Genomic DNA, 23,349 nt, shown 5'->3' with positions numbered 1-23,349 from the left:
ACAGCCTCCTATCTTAAATTTTTCTACTTAGATAATATTCAGATAAATGTTTCCTGACTGGTTTCTGAAATATTTCAAGCAATTTTTACCCCCTGAATAAAGTTAGCTTTTATTCATTTAGCTGATCTAGATTTTTATTTGAAAAGTCACTTATGTAATAAAAATATCTAGAAAGGCATAATTTTTCAGTTTTTTTATTGTCTGAGGAAAGTATAATATATCCGTTGACACTACCTTTTCTGTTATTGTTAGTTTATTTTATGCAAGGAACAGTAATGATGTGTAAATATATCCAGTGACACCACCACCACCAAACAAATCTAAGAATGTAATTCTTAGATTAGTTTGTGTAAAGAACAACAGTGATAAGTAGATATATTAATTTAAATCACCACCTGTGTAATTGTTAGATTAGTTTGTGTAAGGAACAGTAGTGATTATTTTCTTGCTTTTCAATTGATTCCTCATTTTCCTGCATCCAGATAACAGTCAGCAGTCCCCAGCACCCTCTCACCAATGGGCGGGAGGGAGCACGTCAAGTGGCTGGAGTGGAGCTTGGGGCCGAGGGCAGCACCATCCCCCCTTGCTACCCTCAGGAACCACCTCCTTCTCAGCCACCCTTCTCCTGCTCAGTGACACTCTTCCCTTCCCTCCCTGGCTCAGATGTTGGCGAGCTGTTCTCTGCTGCTCCCATTTATGTCCCAAACCAAGGTAAAGTTGAGACTAAAAGATTTATGCTGTCTCTTAAACTAATAAGGATTCCTCAAATTCACCTCTTTGCAGTATATTTATGCAGGAAAGTGATGCATTTTCTCCATTGATCTTGAATAAACTCCATCGTTCTTTGTTAGCACTGTTTAGTAAAGTCTGCCTTCCGCTATCTCATTCAACAGTTGTCTATAATAGGAATACAAATTGATGCAAAGGTGTATATAAGTCTTAAAATGAATAATACTTATAGAGCAAGACTACAATGTGTTTCTCTTTCACAGGATATGGATGTGAGGTGACTTGCTTAGCAGGACCATCATTGGGCCTGGCCACCCTGGAAGCTGCCCTGGTGGTGGAGGCTGTGGCTGAGGGGGATGGAGGCTTGCGGTCTGGCCAGGTGCAGCTTCCCTTCCTGCCTGCCCCTGCCCCGGAGAGCCCCACCCTCACTCTCACCAACCAGCAGCCCACTGCATCACTGCTGCTCAGGGGACACCCAGATGTGCTGGCTGCCATGGCTGTGGGTTTCTTGTATTTATTTGGTCATTTATAAGTTTTTGCACAGTAGTCCTATTTCCCATTTGTCTATCTTTCAGGTAAATAGAAAATCTAGTTCCCCACTTAAAAACTGAGTAATTCCCTGTCTTTCTGTCCTCAATGTCAACCAGTGTAAAGAAGACAAAAAAAAGAGTAAGACCATTCTTACTCTGTTTTCACTTTGTTGCTGTGCCTTCAGGGTGTGGATGGATGTGTGGGTGGACTGGAGTGCCAGCTTGGAGCAGTGCGTGGTCAGGAGCGCACCCTCACTGTGGCAAGCAAGGAAAGCCTATGGGCTACTTCCTTGCCTGATGCTCCTTTAGAAGTAAATGTGACCTCACCTCTCACCTCTAGCATTATACAGGTTTGTTGATGGGCAGGCTTAATTTTTGTATCTCTTAATATTTGACTAACTTAATTGATTTGGGTACATATGTAGTACAACAATCCATCTACGTGTAATGTTAATGCCTTTTTGTAAGAATTACTCTTGGTGAATGGCCATAGCAACAATCAATTTCTTCCTGTCCTTGGAAGCTCTGATCTTCTAATCCTTTCTCTCACTTTCTATCAAGACATTTAATTTATTTAGATAATTTTGGATCTCTGCCTTTCACCATTTCCCTTAAGGTTTGTCACCCTCAATGGGGTTTTTTCCTCACTAGCATTTGTTGCTCCTTGCCAGTCCTACAAAAAAAATTTCTTTTCATTTCTTTGGATGTTGTTCATTAGTACCCATCACATCCATGCATACATAGGTATATATTCGATTTTATCTGGTTGGCCACACTCAATGCTGGCAAAGATAGTAACTCTGAAACACTAGTAATGAGCTATGTTCAACCCATTCATTGGTAATAGAAAAGTAACAAAGTAAGGTTACCTCCCTCAACACCCTCCCCCACCCTTGTTACCTCTCCCTACCACCAATGAATGGGTTGAACGAAGCTCACTACTAGTGTTTCAGAGTTACTATCTCAGCCAGCATTGGCAATGCTAAGTGGACATTGCAAGAGTGTGTGGCCAACTGAACATCATTGAAGCTTTTAATGCCAAAACTGCATTGACATTCATAGGTGCGTGTTGTCCTGGAGTCAGTGGGTGATGGTGTGTGTGCCTCTCCAGCCACCTGGGATATGGGCTTCCTCACACTTATCTTAAATGAACGCCTTCTGTTCAGCCTTGCCTGCCTCGCCCTCACTGGCACCTGCCTCTTTGTGGGTAGGTATACATGGTGTACACCACTTTTTTTTTTTTTTTTTTTTTAGTAGAAGAGAAATGTTTCTATGAAGTGCGTGTACCAGAAACCTGTCTTGTGTTCTTTCAAGCTAAAATACATGGGACTAGTGGTATTGACTGCATTGTATAGGGAATGGGATAAGAGAAGAAATTAAATGAAAGGTTCTGTTGTTGAATCATTGAAATGCTTGAGATAAAGTGTCTGAGAAACGTGTGGAGTAACACATGTAGATGAAGTGAGAAAGAAAAGAGGAAATCTGAAGAACTGGTATTAGAAGAGAATTGGCTGTAAGATAGTGTCTCAGCTACTTACCTTAAAAGAAATATCTCAGCTTAGTATAGAAACATTTATTGTGTTTTAAACTAATCTGACAATATGGTTTCATTTTCCCAGTCTATTCTACATTACAAATTGCACGATACTGGAAGTGACCTAATTGTCTCTTGGTTGCCTTCCATCAGGTTACCATGCACTGCTGACCCCCAGCTACAGACAGACACAGCACAATGGGGTGTTTGCAAACTCCCCAGCACCACCACCTGCCATGAAATCCTTCCAGCCAGGTGAGTTGCCAGATCCATAGAAGAAGGGAGGGGAAGGGTTGTAAGGGGTGAGGTTAAAAGATAAAGGAGAGGCAAATAGGATTGACAGGAACCTAGGTAAGAGAGAGCATGGTGAACATAAAGGCATGTAAAGTAAAAGGGAGAACTGAGAGGAAGTATTTAAAAGTAAAGGGAATGGATAACAAGTAGAGAAATTATATGGTGAAAGAAACAAATCAACTTTATGAAAGATTTAAGGGGGAAGGAGATGGAGGACTGAACCAACTTACAAATAATGATGATAAAAAGATCTTGAGAGAAGTGATATGAGGCAATAATATAATCACTCCAACATACTTTAACTGGAATTGAAGATAGCTAGAGATGCAGTATTGTGGCATTGAGAGGGAGGCTGAAGACAGTCAGTCAGAAGAGAAGAGTTGATGAGACGAAAAGCTTTTGATTCCACCCTATCTAGAAGAGCAGTAGGAGTGGAACCACCCCAGACATGTGAAGCATACTCCATACATTGACGTGAAGCATACTCCATACATTGATAGATAAGGCCCTTGTACAGAGTTAGCAGCTGGGTGGGTGAGAAAAACTGGCGGAGACATCTCAGAACACCTAACCTCATAGAAGCTGTTTTAGCTAGAGATAAAATGTGAAGTTTACAGTTCAGATTATGAGTAAAGGACAGACCAAGGATGTTCAGTGTAGAAGAAGAGGACAGTTGAGTGTCATTGAAGAAGAGGGGATAGTTGTCTGGAAGGTTGTCTCGAGTTGATGGATGGAGGAATTGAGTTTTAGAGGCATTGAACAATACTAAGTTTGCTCTGCCCCAATCAGAAATTTTAGGAGGATCAGAAGTCAGGCATTCTGTGGCTTCCCTGCGAGAAATGTTTATGTCCTGAAGTGTTGGACGTCTATAAAAAGATGTGGAAAAGTGCATGGTGGTATCAACAAAAGAGTGGATAGGACAAGAAGTTTAGTTTAGAAGGTCATTGATGAATAATGAGAGTGGATAACAGAACAGAACCCTGAGAAACACCAGTTAATAGATTTAGGAGAACAGTGACCGTCTACCACAGCAGCAGAAGAACAGTCAGAAAGGAAACGAGATGAAGTTGCAGAGAGAAGGATAGAAGCTGTAGGAGGGTAATTTGGAAATTGAAGCTTTGTGCCAGACTCTCAAAAGTTTTTTGATATGTCCAAGGCAACAGCAAAAGTTTCACGAAAATCTCAAAAAAGAGGATGACCAAGACTCAGTAAGGAAAGCCAGATCACCAGTAGAGCAGCCTTGACAGAATCCATACTGGCAATCAGATAGAAGGTTGTGAAGTGATAGATGTTTAAGAATCTTCCTGTTGAGGATAGATTCAAAAACTTTAGATAGGCAGGAAATTAAAGCAATAGGACGGTAGTTTGAGGGATTAGAAATTATTGGAGATATTTTTGGCTGGATGCCAGAAGTCATGAGGGGAGTTAGATCTTGAAACATTTTGAGACTTTCTATTAATGAAGGAGTTTTTGGCTGATTGGAGAACAGACTTGGCATGGTTCCAGGCAAAAATATAAAGTGCATGAGATTTTGGTAATGGAAGGCTTAAGTACCTTTTGTGGGCCACCTCCCTATTATGTATAGCACGAGAAGAGGCTGTGTTAAACCAAGGTTTGGAAGGTTTAGGTCAAGAAAAAGAGTGAGGAATGTATGCCTCCATGCCAGACAGTATCACCTCTATTATGCACTTGGTACACAAAGATACAGAAGCATTAGTCATTCCAAGGAAAATCAGCAAAATACCTCCTCAGATCCCCCCAACTAGCAGAGGCAAAACGCCAGAGGCACCTCCGCTTAGGGGCACCCTTAGGAGGGATTGGAGTGATAGGACAAGATACAGGTACATGATTGTGATCAGAGGAGCCCAACAGAGAAGAGAGGATGACAGCATAAGCAGAAGGATTAGAGGTTAGGAAAAGGTCAAGAATGTTGGGCATATCTCCAAGACAGTCAGGAATACAAGTAGGGTGTTGCACCAGTTGCTCTAGGTCATGGAGGATAGTAAAGTTGAAGGCTAGTTCACCAGGATGGTCAGTGAAGGGAGAGGAAAGCCAAAGCTGGTGGTGAACATTGAAGTCTCCAAGAATGGAGATCTCCACAAAAGGGAAGAGAGTCAGAAAGTGCTCTACTTTGGAAGTTAAGTAGTCAAAGAATTTCTTATAGTCAGAGGAGTTAGGTGAGAGGTATAAAGCACAGATAAATTTAGTTTGAGAGTGACTATAGTTGTAGCCGGATGGTGGAAAACCCAGAAGCTTCAAAAGTGTGGGCACGAGAGCAGGTTAAGTCGTTAAGTCGTTGCACGCACAAACGCAACATCCAGCTTTGGATTGAAAATGAAGATAGAGAAAGTAGAAGAGAACAGAAAAGGGGCTACTGTCAGTTGCCTTAAACACCTGTTTCAGTCAGGAAAAGAAGATGAGGTTTAGAAGAGGAGAGGTGGTGTTATACAGATTGAAAATTAGATCTAAGACTGCGAATGTTGCAAAAGTTAATGAAGAAAAAGTTGAGGAAGGGTGTTAAGACACTCAGGGTCGTTGTCAGAAGAGCAGTCTGACCTGGGAACATTTATGGTCCCCTCCCCAGATGGGGACTCTGGTGTAGGAGTCACCATGGTAATTTTGAATTTCTGAGTGATGGGTGTGTGTGTATTTTTGTGTGGAGGAAGAGAGTTGTCTTTAGAGGGCAGGCTGTGACTGCCCCCCCTTGTGTTGTAAGACACAAAGGTCAGTGAGGTCACAACTGGGTTTAATGATAAGTTCACAGCACCCCCTTATATATATATATATATATATATATATATATATATATATATATATATATATATATATATATATATATATATATATATATATATATATTAAAGCTCTCAACAGCACAGTTTGACACTGACCTGACCACCCCACAGTGGTCTCTTCCTCCCCTACAGGAAACATCACAACCCCTGTGGGCAGTGGACGCTCCTCCCCTCAGGGTTACACCCTCTGGAGCGACACAACAGAGCCAGTGTATGGGGCACCACCCTACAGCAGGAGGGCCTACCAGGGCTCCCCCACCTACACCACTACACCACCCAGACTACATCAGGATTAAATATTGTACTATGTACCTATTTTTTGTAAATGTGTTTGTGTTTACAGCTTTGTATATGTGTGTAAGCTTTGTTTTCTCTCACAAAGCTGTGAAAGTAGTTTTTTATATATTTTCACCCTTACAGAGATGGCCAGCAAGGCATCACATCAGAAGGGAAACACATGTGAAGTGTTTGATTAGTTGTATTATTTTATTGTGTGTTGTCATAAGTTTTAGTGAGGTAATGAAGTGTTCCTATTATTTTATGATAAATTCTCCATAATGAAAATATATTTTCTGTTATGTAGATAAGAATTATCACTTCATCTTGCTGAGGCATTGCCAGAGAATTGAATTCAACTTTCATAAAGGAGTATTTGTAGGTCATTTTCAACGTTACATTCTGGTAACTTTTGTTTTTTTTAATTTGAATGATCTCTAAGATTGCATTAATTTACAGACACTCTTTACTGGTGTGGTATAGTGTGTGTGTGTGTGTGTGTGTGTGTGTGTGTGTGTGTGTGTGTGTGTGTGTGTGTGTGTGTGTGTGTGTGTGTGTGTGTGTGTGTGTACCAACACACTTATGATGGCAAAGATCCTCATGAAATGCATCTTGGAAGCAACCAAGCCTGGGAAAATTACAGTTCAAGAATTTTTGCATTCTGTGAATGCTGTAATGATCCAGAGACAATCATTATCAAGTCAGAAAAGACCACACTGGTTGATGATGAACATCTCCTGGTTTCAGAACAAAATGTCTTTAAAAGTTGATGAAACCACCCAGAGTGGGTCTTTCCAGGCTGTGAGGCCTTCAGGCATTGCTGTACTTATTTTGCCATCAGTGTGTGCTGCTTCTCATTGATGTAATTAAGGCTTGAAAGTTTAGTGGTTTTAACTTTCAAGGAATCTTTATCACCACCACCATCACCATTATCATCATAATCATTATACAAATAACCATATTACTAATTGAGTCATCCTGAAAGTCAAAACAAACATCTGCTTGCAGTTAAGAATACTGCCATTCTTTAAAATCCAGAACTAAAATTCATACACCTACCTTGTACTCAGCACCACAAACATTACAGTTAAGGTTTTTAATCCAGTTTATATGCTCATTTGATACTTTCAAAATTTTTAGTTTAATTCATGTGTAAATTATCAGCATCATTTCATTTGTCATACAGTAAGAATTTTCACATAGTACATGCAGTCAGTATTGCCACTATTGTTTTGGCAAGAAAAGAGTGAGATCATCAGGGGTTGCATGTCTGTTGTTATGTATCTGATATTTGGAAATTTCTTCATTATCTATGTACGGTATAACCCAGCTATCCGGTATCCATGAGGGATAGTGTGTTTTGGATAGCTGGATTTTCCAGTTGGATGAGTAGTTACCCTTATAAATATTCTATTTTCAGTAAAAACCAAAGTAAAATACTGTACACTAGTACTTGTAAGTATGACATACAAATGAAAGAAAGAGAAATAAAAACAACAAAATAAAGGGACTGTACTTACTCATCTGTGCTGCCACTGTTACATAAATTTTCAGGGTACACACTAATGTTCCTTATTTACTATTGTATATGTCTTGTAAAACTAGTTCCTTAACACTAGTTTTATTCATATGTATCACTAGTTAGATGAAGATGGGGGGCTATCAGGATTTTCTTCTACAAGCATAGGCCTATCAACCAGGGTAGGCTCCGACACCGGCATTGTAGATGTTTGCTCTGACAACTGATGTTTACATTTACGTTTGGCTGGGACCTTCAGCATGGAGGATAATTGAGAAACTGTATGGATATCTGGCAAAAACACTCAACTAGTTAACAAACTTGTTTATGCAAGTGGTGGAGAGTAGTCACTGCACCTCCAGTGGCAAGAGAGCAAAACATTCTACTCACACTACTTGCCTGGTGCCAATTTAAAATATTCAAGATTTTTTTATTGTTATTTTATTTATTTATTTTCCTTTGAAAAAAAATTATGGTTGCTTGAGAATTCCAGACAGTTAAATACCGGATAGCTGGAGCTATACAGTACGTCTCAATGCCGCATGTCCCTTGAGACTTCCCTTACAGGATGGCCAAAAGAATTTCCACTTCACCTCTTTCAACATTTTCTCAATGTTTACTCATAGAAAGTCTCATCAGTTAGCTCACTTTTTCCAATACTTGTCAGCTGTGAGTGAGATGAGATTTGAGAGTGAAATTATTATTTAATTCTCAAATCTCACTCATGCACACCACATACTTATCCCATTCAGTGTCATCGCTTGTACTACTGTTCTGCCACTTTGCAATGCAAACTTTTGCTACTCCATTCATGCCAAAGTTCTATTACACATCTGCATTATTTTTTAATGTATAAGACTGTCTATGCTTTCCATTCACTTTGTTATATAAGCTTTTTAAATTCACTACATCCTTTATTACTATGTTGTACGTATATTTTTTTGCATTTTCCCCATCCTTTGTTAAGGCAGTTTCCATGGAAGTTCTTGGGAAAAACAAGTCAGGTACCAAAAAAAGATTGCTGTCAAATTATTTCCTTCTGGAGAAATGATAGCAACTTCCAACAGATCATGTCCAGATTTTTCTTTGTCCTATTCTGATTCATTGTTGTTACCTGAATTTTTTTCTTTGGAATGGTTTTTGAACATTGTTTTGCATTGCTAACAGTTGGATTGCTCCTGTTTTCATGATAAATATTTGCTTTATCAATTGTTTTTAAGGAGATAGTATTGAGGAAAAGGCAAATATATACATTGGAAGTGAGTGCAGCACATTACTGGATTTCTCACCTTGGATTTCTCACCTTGACTGCATCAGAAAATTTGCCATTTTCATAAGAAAAGTGTAGCCGTCTAGTATGTACCATATTTATTTTAAATTATTAACATTATTATTATTATTATTATTATTATTATTATTATTATTATTATTATTATTATTATTATTATTATTATCATCAATCATTATCATTATTATTTGCAGTAATAATAATGCCTTCAGCAGTCTGTTGTAATTATAAAGGTCTATTGATCTATGTGATGTATAACAGCTGGCATCCCTGCAAAGATTTCTTTTCATAACAATAACTATAATAATTTTTGTATTGCAATTCAATCCTGAAGGTCTCATGCATAGGCCAGTTGTCACTGACATTGCTACTTTACAACCAAGTGATTGTTTTGAAGAAAAGTCCTCAAAAAATGTGCCAAATATTTGTACTTGTACTTTCTCACTGACTTGTCAGGTGGGTTACTTATAGGCCTGGTTGCAGTATTTTGATATTGACAATTAAATGTTTGAAATACACCATTGCAGGAGTGGACAAAATGTCTAAAAATTTGACCAGCATGATATGAATTCATAATATGTCAGTACACAATGTTTTGCAAATCTTGATCCATGAATCTTAATTCTGGAAACATCAAAATATTCTATGGTAACACTAGAATTAAAATATCAGTTCAGTGAAAAGATAGTGTTGCTGCCATCACATGGTTGCTCCATGTGTGTGTAATATTCTATATTCTCTCTCTCTCTCTCTCTCTCTCTCTCTCTCTCTCTCTCTCTCTCTCTCTCTCTCTCTCTCTCTCTCTCTCTCTCTCTCTCTCTCTCTCTCTCTCTCTCTCTCTCTCTCTCTCTCTGCACCACTACTGCCACTACCATGCAAGCCATAGGATAGTTACAGAGGGAGGAGAAATATAAAAGTGAGAGGTAGGGATAGGACAAATCAGGAGAGATTGACAGAGCTTTAGGGGCATCAGAAACAGATCCATCCAATGATGACCTTCAGAAGGGAGAGGCCAAGTGTCACCCAGCTATGAGATAAAGGGAGAAGAATTGTTCTTTCAGGTTGGCAGGCAAATGTGTTGTTTCCTCGGTTTCTCAACAGCTTCACCCACTACCTGCACCAAATGTCCAACCTTTCCATATCCCACTACAAGTTGTTATGTATTCAGTGATTCTGTTTACTTTTTCATCCTGCATTTGTAAATCTTTACTCAATATTTATACAAAAGCAAAGAACCATACTTGTTTCACAGCTGGGTTTTTTTATTTTATTTTTATTTTTTTTCCCATCACTTATTTGGATCTTATGGTTACAAAATATAGGTACCAGTGTGTACATCCCTGACCTCACAAAAGTACAAGGAAAATGCATCATTGTTGACCTACTGCAATTAATATTTCCTTGTTCAATCAATGGAAGTTGGTTTTACTACCTACATATCTTTGTAATAAAAAGATTTTCTACCAACAAGAATATTTTATTTAGTTTGCAAGAACCCACATTGCCTGGTGACAGCTTTAAGCAAAACAGTGACTAGAAAGCAGGACATTTAGTACTTGCTATACTCATGATTTGCTTATATAATTCATAAAAATATAAAACTGTGAGATACATTCCAGAACACTTGCATACTGCAGTGATATGATAACCTCCTCTTGGGGCTCACTAGTACAGGTGTAGTTTGAGTGAATCCACATCATAATCAACTCTGCTGTCATAATGCTCCTACAAGCACTGAAAAAGCATGTCTTCTTAATCCATTTTCTTAAAGTAATTTTAATGTACTACATACAGTAACTCAAATTTGAGAGCTTGATATAGGTACAGGTACAGCATATGCACCATAAGGTTTCACAGAGGGTTATTTTCTAGACATTTAAAGTTGCTACCAAAATTATTTAAATATAATCTATTTCAGCTATCACATCATCTCAGCCAACTCCTTCAAGGAATTCTGTTTGATTCAAGACCAACCCTAGATTACATGGGAAGAACAGATGAGGAAAACTGTTAGTCTACAATGAGTAAGAGTGAAATAATGCACTACTACTGCTACATGTAATATGAGAGAACAAGATAAAATGGAGCAAGGATTCTGTTTACATCTTGCACAGACAATTAGGTGGCTAGAAATGGTTATAAGAGAACACCATATAACTTCAAGAAAATGGGGACATGGGAGTTTCGTCAAAAAGAATGAAAAGAATATTATACACTAAGCTACTACTCGTGCTGGTGGATTCTTTGAGATGGGTGAGAGGGAATAAAATAATAAAGTGTTGTGCTACACTTTGAATCAGAAAGAAACTAACCAAAGTTGATTAATTACACAGGTATTGCCCACACAGACTTTTGGATCCAAATTAGTTGGCCTGTCTCTAACTGAAGCCTAGGATTATCTTTGCTAACCTCAGTGATTACCACAAAGGAGTCCCAGATTGGAAGATTGGATGAGCAAAAACAATTTGTAGGAATCAGGTTTCCCCTTAAAGACTCATTGACTTTGGCTTAACTGAGTTTTTCTTTCTCCTTTACTTTGATCTTCCACTGCTGCCACCAGTTTCTAGAGTTGAATACTACAAAGAGCAAATTCATATTATTTATTTATTTTTTTATTTTCTATTTTTTTTATTTCAGAAATGTTTTCTTAATCATACTATTTGTTTTTATCACTCAAGCAACCTGAAATATTCCTTCATCATTGCTATTGCTTTTACAGAATAATTACTTGCATTTTATATTTTAATTTGATGACATCATATCTATATTTTTCTTATTCCATGAGATAGCTGACAACTTTAGAGAATATAAACATAAAATATTTGTTTCTAACAACTTTCTTACAGGGAACAATACAGATCATGATACATAACCTCTCAGATTTCAACTATCATGATTTTACTAATAACTTAAGTGTCTGAGATGAGCTGCCAATTGAAATATGATAGATTGTTCAGTGCCTGAGCTGACCAGGCAGGTTCACAGGCCTGCAAGACAAACAATCACTGAAGCAACATGTTCTTTGTCCCTTGACTGTTTCTCACATTACATAGTTTTAAGATGTAATATAATTTATTGACAATAAACACTGGTCCATCTCAGTTTCTTCTGGAACATATCTTTAGCTTTCAGCATCCTTTGTGTAAGCCAAATTTCTACATTTCCATGAGATAAATTGAGCATTAACAACTATAGCTACACTGTCACAGCCTCACAAGCTATCACAACCATATATGTACTTCAAAACCTGTAGTGTTCAATATACAAATTTATCTGCCTCTTGCAAAGTTTTAATGCAAGGCAAATGAACTGGCAAATGAACTAAGTGTGTATGCATCAAGACATAATATTAAAGAAAAGCAGACCTGAGAGAAGTAAGGACCACTTTGAAATGGTAAAAGTAAAAATCTCAGTTTGAGGTTGTTATGAGGGAAAGAGAGAGGGAGAGAAAGAGTAAAGTGTCTCAACCTGTAACTGTCAGACTGCCCATGAGCCAGAAATCTAAATGATTTCACACACTCAAACTGTACTACATGTTATCAATGGCACACATAGCACTCCTCCACAAGTCCACACAATGAATTAGTTTCAGATAAAATCATATACCCTTTTTCCCCCTGAGCCATCAACAGTTTTGTAAGCCAAAAAAAGTGATGGGTTCAATACAAACCTCATCTTTCTACACTTAATTTAAAGCAGTATCAAATATTACCTAATCCAGTCGGTGGAGAACTGGGCCTACAGGGAAACTTGACAGCTAGGAGAAACTGCAGACAATAAATGCTATCCTCAAACATGAGATTATAAAAAAATAGCTAAATACTCTTGAGTTATTTACCTTTGAGCCTGGTGGCAGGAGTATCATGGAGGAAACAGCTAGTGGTGTGGACACCATGCCACTGCATCACCACACTGCCAAGTGACTGCTTGGTGCACACCATCCTTCTTCAAGTAACACAGGGATCTCTTCAGCACTAGTGCAGCCCTTACACCTGACAGGAAAACCCACTCTCCTTTCATGCTGCTTTAGGCACAAAGAACAGTAAAATTTTGGAAAAACAAAACAGCACTGAATTCAGTTGACATCTTCAGGCAGTCATGCCTCTGCTAACAATTAAAAATACTGGAAATATTTATAACACAACACTGTGACACTTCCATTTTCAATCAAATATATTACTAAGTTACAATCACTTTAGGTAAAGGGAATCTAAAAAACAATAAAACTATAAAAAAAAAAAAAACTAAACTAAACAAAAACATACTTTTCAGCCTCCAATACATTACACTACAATTTCAGTATATGATATGCACAGCACAAGCTTTTAAATGTTACAGTGCAACTTCTACTTAGTATTTCAGGGCAATTCTTTCATTTTCCAACACAGTGACAAGCAAAGGTGCAGCTCTTCCTCTCCTCCTTTACTCACGATTATAAAAGTATTTAAGTTGCTGCACTAGGCCTGGCCGTTCTACATCCCTGCTTGGTTCATGGCTATAGGAGTTGCAGTCGTGCTAAACAGGTGCCCAGTAAGACAAACAATGGTCTCATGTACAGTGAGCTGCTTATGAATTAATTATTGCTTAATCTCTGAGGGAACTACTTAAATCACTCCAAAAATGCATAATTCATTCCTTTTATGTGGTAGTTGACAATGAGGCATCCAGCCTTGAGAGAGCTTGCTGAGTGGGGGTATGTCACCCTTGTAATTCTTGCATTTCTGCCTTGCTTTTGACACACCACCCTCTCATTATCTGGAGACAAACTACACCCAACCCAATAAACTTAGTTGTCCGACTGACATCTTTCTCGACTTAGTTTTAGTTTCAACACAAGCCACTCACCCATTATATGTTTATTCACAAACGGTAGAGCAAATTGCAAAAATGGAATCATTCAACAGATTGCATGATTGAGAGACAACCTTGAGAGACTACCTTCATGAGCAAACATAAGAGTTTACTAGTTCATCCTTTGATAAGGTTATTTGAAAAGCTCACTGATCCATCTTTTGTCATAACATGATGCCATACCTAAGTGTCATATCATCCCAATGTAAATGTACCTGTTTATTACTCTCACTACTGTTTCTACTATAATGACACTACCAATACAAAAACCATGAATTGTCACCATTGCTGGAATCATGTGAATAAGAAATGTGTACTATTATAGTGAGGTGCAGGTCATGCACATCCATCTGAGTGCACTACAGGTTTCCAATCTCATTTGCAAGATTAAATTTACTTTCTCACCTTACCATGACTCAACAAAGGCAATAAGTGAGAAATTTTGCAGAAAAAATACAAATACCACTGAGCTTGTCTGCTAAAGAAAATTGGGAACCACAACAAAATGTAAACATCAAAATGAAGCCACATAAAGTTTCCACACCTGAGAGATCAAATTAACTTTTTAGGATAGCTAGATGTTATTTAGATGTTAAAATGCATTTCACTGTAAATCAGGCTTTACAAAATCCTTATAATGTGTTACTTTATCTTCATGAAGCAGTTTCAGAAAACCTCACATTTCTCACTCAGCTTCCTTGTATTATTCTATTAAGGGCTAAGAGTGTGTGTATGATGTGTAATGCTTTGTCTGGGTCATCCCATGTGGGAGAGATTTTTCTTAAGAGTAAATTTTAATGATCTCACTGAAATAGGAAGTGACACAGTGGGTATATGGAGGGTTAATTAACTGAGCACAATTTTTAAGCCAACAAGAACATGCTAATGAGATTGATGGATATTACTATTCAAGGGCAGCCAATATCTCTAATTATCTTTTATTACTTTTTACTTAATTCAATTTTTTTTTTTTTTTCAATGATCCCTGCAAAGCCACCAGTTTTCCATATGAGCATTAACAGTTTCCTTTCTCAGTGTACCCCATTACTTTGTTCACATATAAAGTCCTCACACAATTTCAAATTCATATCAAACAATGTCTTGCAACTAAACCTTACTGATGAAATTATAGGAAAACAATGAACACCACAGATACCAAGCAAAGATGATTTGCCCAAGATTCTAAGCTATCCAAACTTTCTTTGAATAACTTCAACTTATTTACTTTTTTGTAGTATATAGAATCTCTCTCTCTCTCTCTCTCTCTCTCTCTCTCTCTCTCTCTCTCTCTCTCTCTCTCTCTCTCTCTCTCTCTCTCTCTCTCTCTCTCTCTCTCTCTCTCTCTCTCAGGTGTGTACTGTGGCCTTAGATTTTCCTCTTTTCTTACATGATAAATAAATAATATTGTGATGAAGTGTTAACAGCTGCCAAACTCGATGTAAATGTGTTTCTCACTTTGCACATGCCAAACAACCTTTATTATCAGGAACAGTGCATTTGAAAGCTATGGTGAATCATTCTACTTTGAATCCCACAAACACATTCTTCCATTGTCACCTCACCTACACACTGATGGACAGCTACTGCTACTTGGATGCTTTGCTGGTTACTGTCTGATACTCAAATTATTCAACAGCCATTATATAATCAATGTAGCACCATAGTCATGATCACTGGCTATTTGTCACTGCATACAGCAACTCGCTATGTGGGTCATGAAACAAAGGGAACATCATCACAGCAGTAATACTACACTACCCCTCTAAAGAAATTGAATCATTCACATACACAAACAAACATGCATCTCCCATTTCCTTAATCCAACACATTCTAGCAAACAAGAGAGAAACTTCACCCACTTTTTACTGGCCAGGAAGCACAAGCCTTCACCCTTGGCCACCACACACACACACACAGAGGCAGAGGCACTACTTCTTCACATAGTAATTGCACTTGACGAACGGCATCTTGGTGACAGTAGCTGGGATGGTCTTCTTCCGCACCTCCACAGCCAGCTCAGTGCCTACCTTAGCCAGGGATGCTGGGATGTAGGCCATGGCCACATTCACACCAAGAGATGGGGACGGGCAGCCACTGGTCACCTGGTAAAGCAAAAAAGGTATGCATATTTCTTCAATCATTACTGGGCAATAAGAAAATACCTACTACTAATCACCCAGTAAAGGAAAGAATGGTGTGCAAATCTCTTCAACCACAAGCTTGATATGTACACTAGACAATAAAAAAAACTCTCCTCTAGTCACCTGGTAAAGGAAAGGAGTACAAATCTCTTCAATCAGTAGCTTGATACATACAAGACAATAGAAAATATTCATGAAAACAGGCCTTTCTTTTCCTATCTCCACTCAATCCTATCCTCCAGGCACTCACCTCACCCACTTTGGAACCATCAGGACCTAGAACAGGGCAGTGAGTGCGAGGGGGAGGACCTGAGCAGGTCAGGCCCACACGCCGTCGTGCTGGCTTCTCTTTAAGCTGCCGTAGGATGATCTGTGGGGCAAGTATGCCATCAGCAAATAAAGCAAATCATCTACATGGTGTCCCACTAAACACAAAGTGGTTGCCATCTAGAAAACTTGGGTAATACCTATAAGGATGTCAGCCTGTTTTTAAATCGGCCACACTTGTCTTCACTTATCTTTGAATGATTTATGAAAGGGACATAAACACTTCCTTAGGTTTATTTTTAATACTGATTTTTTTTATTTAGATAAGGCATCTGATAGAAAATAAAACAAAAAGATAACCATAAAAAGCATAATCTTTGCAAAGGAGGAGGCAGTAGATGCTACTAAAACGATAATTACTCCCAGTGAGGTCTAAAACACTGGATCAGGTGGTGCTGTGAACTTATCATTATACCCAGCTGTGACCTTACTGAACGTTTCCATTTGTGTCTCCCAACACAAGGGGGCAGTCACAGCCTGCCCTCTAAATACAACTCTCTTCTTTCACACAAAACTACATGCACCTAATTACACGCACACCCTTCACTCAAAATTCAAAATCAGTATGGCAATTCCTACACCAGCCTTGGAGTCCCCATCTGGGAAGGGGACCACAAATGTTCCCAGGTCAGAATGCTCTTCTGGTATTGATCCCAAGTGTCTTGATACCTCCTTTATTTCAACTTAATGGTACCACTGCCATCTCATCTATTTCTAAAGCTGAAATCTCTGCTCAAACCTTTGCTAAAAACTCTTGTTCCTCCCTCTCCTCCACTCTCCAACAACTTCATGCTACCCATTAAGATCATTCACAATGATGATTTCCATGCCTTCACTGGCCTTAACACTCAGAAGGCTTATAGACCTGATGTGGTCTCCCCTGTTGTTCTCCAAAATTGTGCCTCCATGTTTGCATCTTGCCTAGTCAAACTCTTTCAACTCTGTCTGTCAACATCTACCTTTCCTTCTTGCTGGAAGTTTGCCTACATTCAGCCTGTTCCTAAAAAGGGTGACTGTTCTTATCCCTCAAACTACCATCCTATTGCTTTAATTTCCTGCCTATCTGAAGTTTTTTAATCTATCCTAGACAGGAAGATTCTTAAACATCTATCACTTCACAATGTTTTATCTGATTGCCAGTATGGGTTCCATTAAGGCGCCTCTACTGGTGTTCTGGCTTTCCTTACTGAGTCTTGGTCATCCTCTTTTAGTGAAAACTTTTGGTGAAATTATTACTGTTGCCTTAGGCATATCAAAAGTTTCTGACAGCACAAAGCTTTGATTTCCAAACTACCCTCCTACAGCTTCTATCCTACTCTCTGTAACTTCACCTCAAGTTTCCTTTCTGATTGTTCTATTGCAGCTTTTTTTTTTTTTTTATGCAAGAGGGGCACTGGCGAAGGGCAACAAAAATCCAATAAAAAAAAGGCCTACCGAGTTGCTGGTCCCCAAAGTGTCCAAAGCGGTAGTCAAAAATTGAAGGATAAGTGTCTTGAAACCTCCCTCTTGAAGGAGTTCAAGTCATAGGAATGTGGAAATAAAGAAGCAAGCAGGGAGTTCCAGAGGTTATCAAGAAAGGGATGAATATTTGAAAATACTGATTAACTCTTGCATTAGAGAGGTGGACAGAATAGAGATGAGAGAAAGAAGAAAGTCTTGCGCAGCAAGGTCACAGAAGAAGGGGATGCATGCAATTAGCAAGATCAGAAGAGCAGTTAGCATGAAAACTGCAGTAGAAGATAGCTAGAGATGCAACACTGTGGTGATGAGAAAGAGGCTTAAGACAGTCTGTTAGAGGAGAGTTGATGAGACAAAAAGCTTTTGATTCCACCCAGTCTAAAAGAGTGGTATGAGTGGAACCCCCCCACAGATATGTGATGCATACTCCATACATGGACAGATAAGACCCTTGTACAGAGTTAGCAGCTGGGGTGGGGGTGGTTGAGAAAAACTGGCAGAGATGTCTCAGAATGCTTAAATTCATAGAAGCTGTTTTAGCTACAGATGAGATGTGAAGTTTCCAGTTTACATTTTAAGAAAAGGACAGACCAGGGATGTTCACTGTAGAAGAGGGGGACAGTTGAGTGTCACTGAAGAAGAGGGGATAGTTGTCTGGAAGGTTGTCTTGAGTTGATGGATGGAGGAATTGAGTTTTTGAGGCATTGAACAATACCAAGTTTGCATTGCCCCAGTCAGAAATTTTAGAGAGATCAGAAGTCAGGCATTCTGTGGCTTCCCTGCATGAACTGTTTACTTTCTGAAGTGTTGGACATTTGTGAAAAGACGTGGAAAAGTGCAGGATGGTATCTTCAGTGTAGGATTGGATAGGACAAGAAGTTTGGTTTAGATCATTAATGAATAACAGGAAGAGAGTGGGTGACAAGACAGAACCCTGAGGAACATCACTATTAATAGATTTGGGAGAACAGTGACTGTCTACCACTGCAGCAACAGAATGTTCAGAAAGAAAACTTGACATGAAATTACAGAGAGAAAGATACAAGCTGCAGGAGAGTAGTTTGGAAATCAAAGTTTTGTGCCAAACTCTTATCAAAACCTTTTGATATGTTTAAGGCAACAGCAAAATTTTTACCAAAATCTCTAAAAGAGCATGACCAAGACTCAGTAAGGAAAGCCAGATCACCAGCAGAGCGGCCTTGACAGAACCGATACTGGCGATCAGATAGAAGGTTGTGAAGTGACAGACGTTTAAAAATCTTCCTGTTGAGGATAGATTTAAAACTTTAGATAGGCAGGAAATTAAAGCAATAGGACAGTAGTTTGAAGGATTAGAATGGTCACCCTTTTTAGAATCAGGCTAAATGTAGGCAAACTTCCAGCAAGAAGGAAAGGTAGATGCTGACAGAGTTGAAAGAGTTTCCTTAGGCAAGGTGCATGCACAAAGCCACAGTTTCAAAGAACAATAGGGGAGATCCCATCAATTCTATAAGCCTTCTGAGGGCTTAGGCCAGCAAGGGCATGGAAAACATCATTGCAAAGAATTTAATAGGTAGCATAAAGTAGTCAGACGCTGGAGGAGAGGGAGGAACAAGCCCTGAATCATCCAAAGTAGAGTTATTTAGCAAAGGTTTGAGCGAAGAGTTGTCTTAGAGATGTGATAGCAGTGGTGCCATCTGGAAAAAAGAAGAAGCAAAGTTCTTGGAGATATTTTTGGCTAGGTGCCAAAAGTCACGAGGGGAGTTAGATCTTGAAAGATTTTGACATTTTCTATTAGTGAAGGAGTTTTTGGCTATTTGGAGAACAGACTTGGCATGGTTCTGGGCAGAAATATAGTGTTTGAGATTCTGGTGATGGAAGGCTTAAGTACAGTAAAATCCCTCTTATCCGGCATCAATGGGGCCGCCGACGTGCCGGATATCAGAAGTTGCCGGATACTTGAATAGAAGTGAAATTATGTCCACAATCACCACCCTACACTCACGCATCTTACCATAACAAAGATCAGCTGATCGCCGTGCCGCGCGTCGCCACCAACGCTGCCACCTCACACTCACACGCAACTTTTTCGTTTGGGATTTAATGTCATAAATAGTTGATGAGCCCACACCATATTCCGCCATTGGTTGCTGTCTGCTTTCACCTCTCTCTAATCGTCGACAAATGTCTACCTTCTGTTTAAGTGTAAGCACAACACGCTTCCTCTTTTCTACAAATTTAGGCATGATGAAGGCGTCAGGCGATAAACAGTGCACACGCGGGACTGAGTCACTGAGTAAACACAGTGCAGTGGGCCACGGGTGGCGCGAAGCAGTGTGCTCTGGTGGCGAGGGGACAAAGTATGCCTCACGTGGGAATTTTAATCAATTTTATGAGTACACATTGATTTTTTATTGATTTTAAGGCTTGGGGAAAAATGTGCCGGATACTCGAAGCTGCCGGATACTCGAATGCCGGATGAGAGGGATTTTACTGTACCTTTTGTGGGCCACCTCTCTATCATGTATAGCACAAGAACAAGCTGAGTTAAACCAAAGTCTGGAAGGTTTAGGTCGAGAAAAAGAGTGAGGAATGTACACCTACACGCCAGACACTATCACCTCTGTTATGCACTCAGCACACAGAGACAGGTCTCTGCCACTGAAGCAGTAGTCATTCCAAGGAAAATCAGCAAAATATCTCCTCAAGAGGCAAAATGCCAGAGGCACCTCTGCTTAGGGAGATCCTGAGGAAGGATTGGAGCGATAGGACAAGATACAGATATGAGATTGTGATCGGAGGAGCCTAACAGAGAAGAGAGGGTAACAGCATAAGCAGGATTAGAGGTTAGGAAAAGGTAAAAAATGTTGGGCATATCTCCAAGATGGTCAAGAATACAAGTAGGGTTCCATCAATTGCTCTAGGTCATGCAGGATAGCAAAGTTGAAGACTAATTCACCAGGATCGTCAGAGAAAGGAGAGGAGCGCCAAGGCTAGTGGTGAACATTAAAGTCTCCAAGAATGAAGATCTCCACAAAAGGGAAGAGAGTTAGAATGTGCTCCACTATGGAAGTTAAGTAGTCAAAGAATTTCTTATAGTCAGAGGAGTTAGGTGAGAGGTATACAGCACAGATAAATTTAGTTTAAGAGTGATTCTGTAGTTATAGCCAGATGGTCAAAGACTCAGAAGATTCAAGAGCATGGGCATGAGAGCTGCTTAAGTCATTGTGCACATAAATGCAACATCCAGCTTTGGATTGAAAATGAGGATAGAGAAAGCAGAAGGGAACAGAAAAGGGGCTACTGTCAGTTGCCTCAGACACTTGTGTTTCAGTGAGGGAAAGATGAGGTTTAGTAGAGGAGAGATGATGTTCTACAGATTGAAAATTAGATCTAAGACTGCAAATGTTGCAGAAGTTAATGAAGAAGAAGTTGAGGGGGTGTCAAGACACTTAGGTTCAATACCAGAAGAGCAGTCTAACCTGGGGACATTTGTGGTCCCCTCTCCAGATGGGAACTCTGAGGCTGATGTAGGAATCGCCATGATAATTCTGAATTTTGAGTGAAGGGTATGTGTGTGTAATTAGGTGCTTGTAGTTTTGTGTGAAGGAAGATAGTTGTCTTTAGAGGACAGGCTGTGACTGCCCCCTTGTGTTGTAAGACACAAAGCAAAACGTTCAGTGGGGTCACAGCTGTGTTTAATGATAAGTTCACAGCACCCCCTTGATCCAGTGCTTTAGATCTAACTGGGAGTAATTATTGTTTCAGCAGGTACCTACTGCCTCCTCCTCTTCTCCCAAATCTGTTAACAGTGGTGTTCCTCAGGGTTCTGTTTTGTCACCCACTTTTTTCCTATTATTCATTAATGATCTTCTAAACCAGACTTCTTGTCCTATCCACTCCTATGCTGATGATACCACCCTACATTTTTCCACATCTTTCCATAGACGTTCAACCCTTCAGGAAGTAAACAATTCATGCAAGAAAGCCACAGAATACCTGACTTCTGATCTCTCTCTAAAATTTGATTGGGGCAGAGCAAACTTAGCACTATTCAATGCCTCAAAAACTCAATTCCCCATCTATCAACTCGACACAACCTTCCAGACAACTATCCCCTCTTCTTCAGTGACATTCAACTATCCCCCTCTTCTACAATGAATGTCCTCGGTCTGTCCTTTACTTATGATCTAAACTGGAAACTTCACATTTCATCTCTAGCTAAAACAGCTTCTATGAAGTTTTCTGAGTCATCCCTACCAGCTTTTCTCACCCCCCACCCCCCTGCTAACTCTGAACAGGTGCCTTATCCGTCCATGTATGGAGTATGCTTCACGTGTACAGGGGGTTCCACTCATACCACTATTTTAGACAGGATGGAATCAAGACCTTTTTGTCTTATCAACTGCTCTCCTCTAACTGACTGTCTTCAGCTTCTTTCTCAATGCTGCAATGTTGCATCTCTAGCTACTTTATACTGCTATTTTCATGCTAACTGCTCTTCTAATCTTGCTAACTGCATGCCTTCCCTCCTCCCATGGCCTCATTGCACAAGACTTTCTTCTTTCTCTCATCCCTATTCTGTCCACCTTTCTAATGCAAGAGTTAACCAGTATTCTCAATCATTCATCCCTTTCTCTGGTAAACTCTGGAACTCCCCGCCTGTTTCTGTATTTCCTCCTTCCTATAACTTGCAAGAGGGAGGTTTCAAGACACTTATTGTTCAATTTTCAATGATTCTCTTGATATCTCTTTTGGGAATGGCACCTTAGTTGGATATTTTTTCCCTTTTTTCCCCTTGGCCAGTGAGCTTCTTATATAAAAAAAAAATGAAAATTCACAGTACATCTAAATGGCAAACACTGAAGGTTCTCACAACCCTATTCACTCTTCACTCCAGAGAGGCAAAGAAAAAAAATACACTATGACAATCAAGTCAACATAGAGATAGGCATCACCTCAGCACCAAGGAAGTCTGCCACCTGTCTCCTCCGTTTGCCGATGGTCCAAGCTAGACCTGCCTCAATTGGGGTGGTGGTGTCATCAATGTCATTTCCATACAGGCAGAGACCAGCCTCCAGTCTGAGGGAGTCCCGTGCCCCCAGGCCAGCTGGCTCAGCACCACTTCCCAACAGGGTCTCACACAACTCTTCTGCCTGAAGGAAGAACCACAGCCAAATTTACCATTATTATTATAATAGTATATTACTATTATATAATTATATAATATACTATATTAGTATATTATATTATAATAGTATATTAGTATGTTCACTGCAGAAAGAATATAATTTGTGGAAGTGCTTCTGAAAACACAAAACTGCACGTTTGTTTCAATTTGTATAACAATGATAGGTATTTCTTACCCCCCAACTCCCCCCTAACCCCTCAAACAAGCTTAAGGGCCTGTGGGGAATCAGGGGTTTTGGAGGGGGATAAAAAATAAGTGAAATACGAGTATTCAAACACTAAGGAAATTTACCTTAATATTTTGAAATTCCCTAACCTATCCTAGCCCTAACCTATCTCTAACCTACCCTAGACACCTCCCTCACTAGGATGTTAAGCTAATCTAGCCAGTAGGGCTGCACCCCCCTCACTAGGACGTTAACCTAACTTAGCATAACC

The 23,349-nt window shown here is 39.4% G+C and overlaps 2 protein-coding genes across 10 annotated transcripts in view; one reads left to right on the top strand and one right to left on the bottom strand.

Annotated features, from left to right (window-relative positions):
* Window positions 1-12,079, top strand: part of LOC135108549 (nuclear pore membrane glycoprotein 210-like) — a 43,921-nt gene extending 31,842 nt beyond the window's left edge. Inside the window, exons 31-36 of the mRNA XM_064019667.1 lie at window positions 483-711; window positions 993-1,228; window positions 1,445-1,609; window positions 2,322-2,466; window positions 2,947-3,048; window positions 5,994-12,079. Of these exons, the coding sequence (XP_063875737.1) occupies window positions 483-711; window positions 993-1,228; window positions 1,445-1,609; window positions 2,322-2,466; window positions 2,947-3,048; window positions 5,994-6,178 (1,062 nt within the window). The 3' untranslated portion in view covers window positions 6,179-12,079. The remainder of the gene's footprint in view (window positions 1-482; window positions 712-992; window positions 1,229-1,444; window positions 1,610-2,321; window positions 2,467-2,946; window positions 3,049-5,993) is intronic.
* Window positions 9,724-23,349, bottom strand: part of LOC135108551 (aminomethyltransferase, mitochondrial-like) — a 29,035-nt gene continuing 15,409 nt past the window's right edge. For 6 of the 9 annotated variants that reach the window (XM_064019678.1, XM_064019677.1, XM_064019679.1 and 3 more), the window contains exons 4-6: window positions 22,680-22,877; window positions 16,208-16,327; window positions 15,073-15,918 (exon numbers count right to left, since the gene is read on the bottom strand). In XM_064019678.1, the coding sequence (XP_063875748.1) occupies window positions 15,745-15,918; window positions 16,208-16,327; window positions 22,680-22,877 (492 nt within the window). In that variant the 3' untranslated portion in view covers window positions 15,073-15,744. Of the gene's footprint in view, window positions 12,958-15,072; window positions 15,919-16,207; window positions 16,328-22,679; window positions 22,878-23,349 lie in introns of those variants that run through there. The other 3 variants (XR_010272338.1, XR_010272336.1, XR_010272337.1) reach the window with 2 other exon arrangements.

This window comes from Scylla paramamosain, chromosome 17 (assembly GCF_035594125.1).
Source record: "Scylla paramamosain isolate STU-SP2022 chromosome 17, ASM3559412v1, whole genome shotgun sequence".
In the NCBI taxonomy this organism is placed as follows: Eukaryota; Metazoa; Arthropoda; class Malacostraca; order Decapoda; family Portunidae; genus Scylla; species Scylla paramamosain.
Note: the sequence above shows the minus strand (reverse complement) of the source record. Positions and strands in the feature narration are given on the sequence as shown.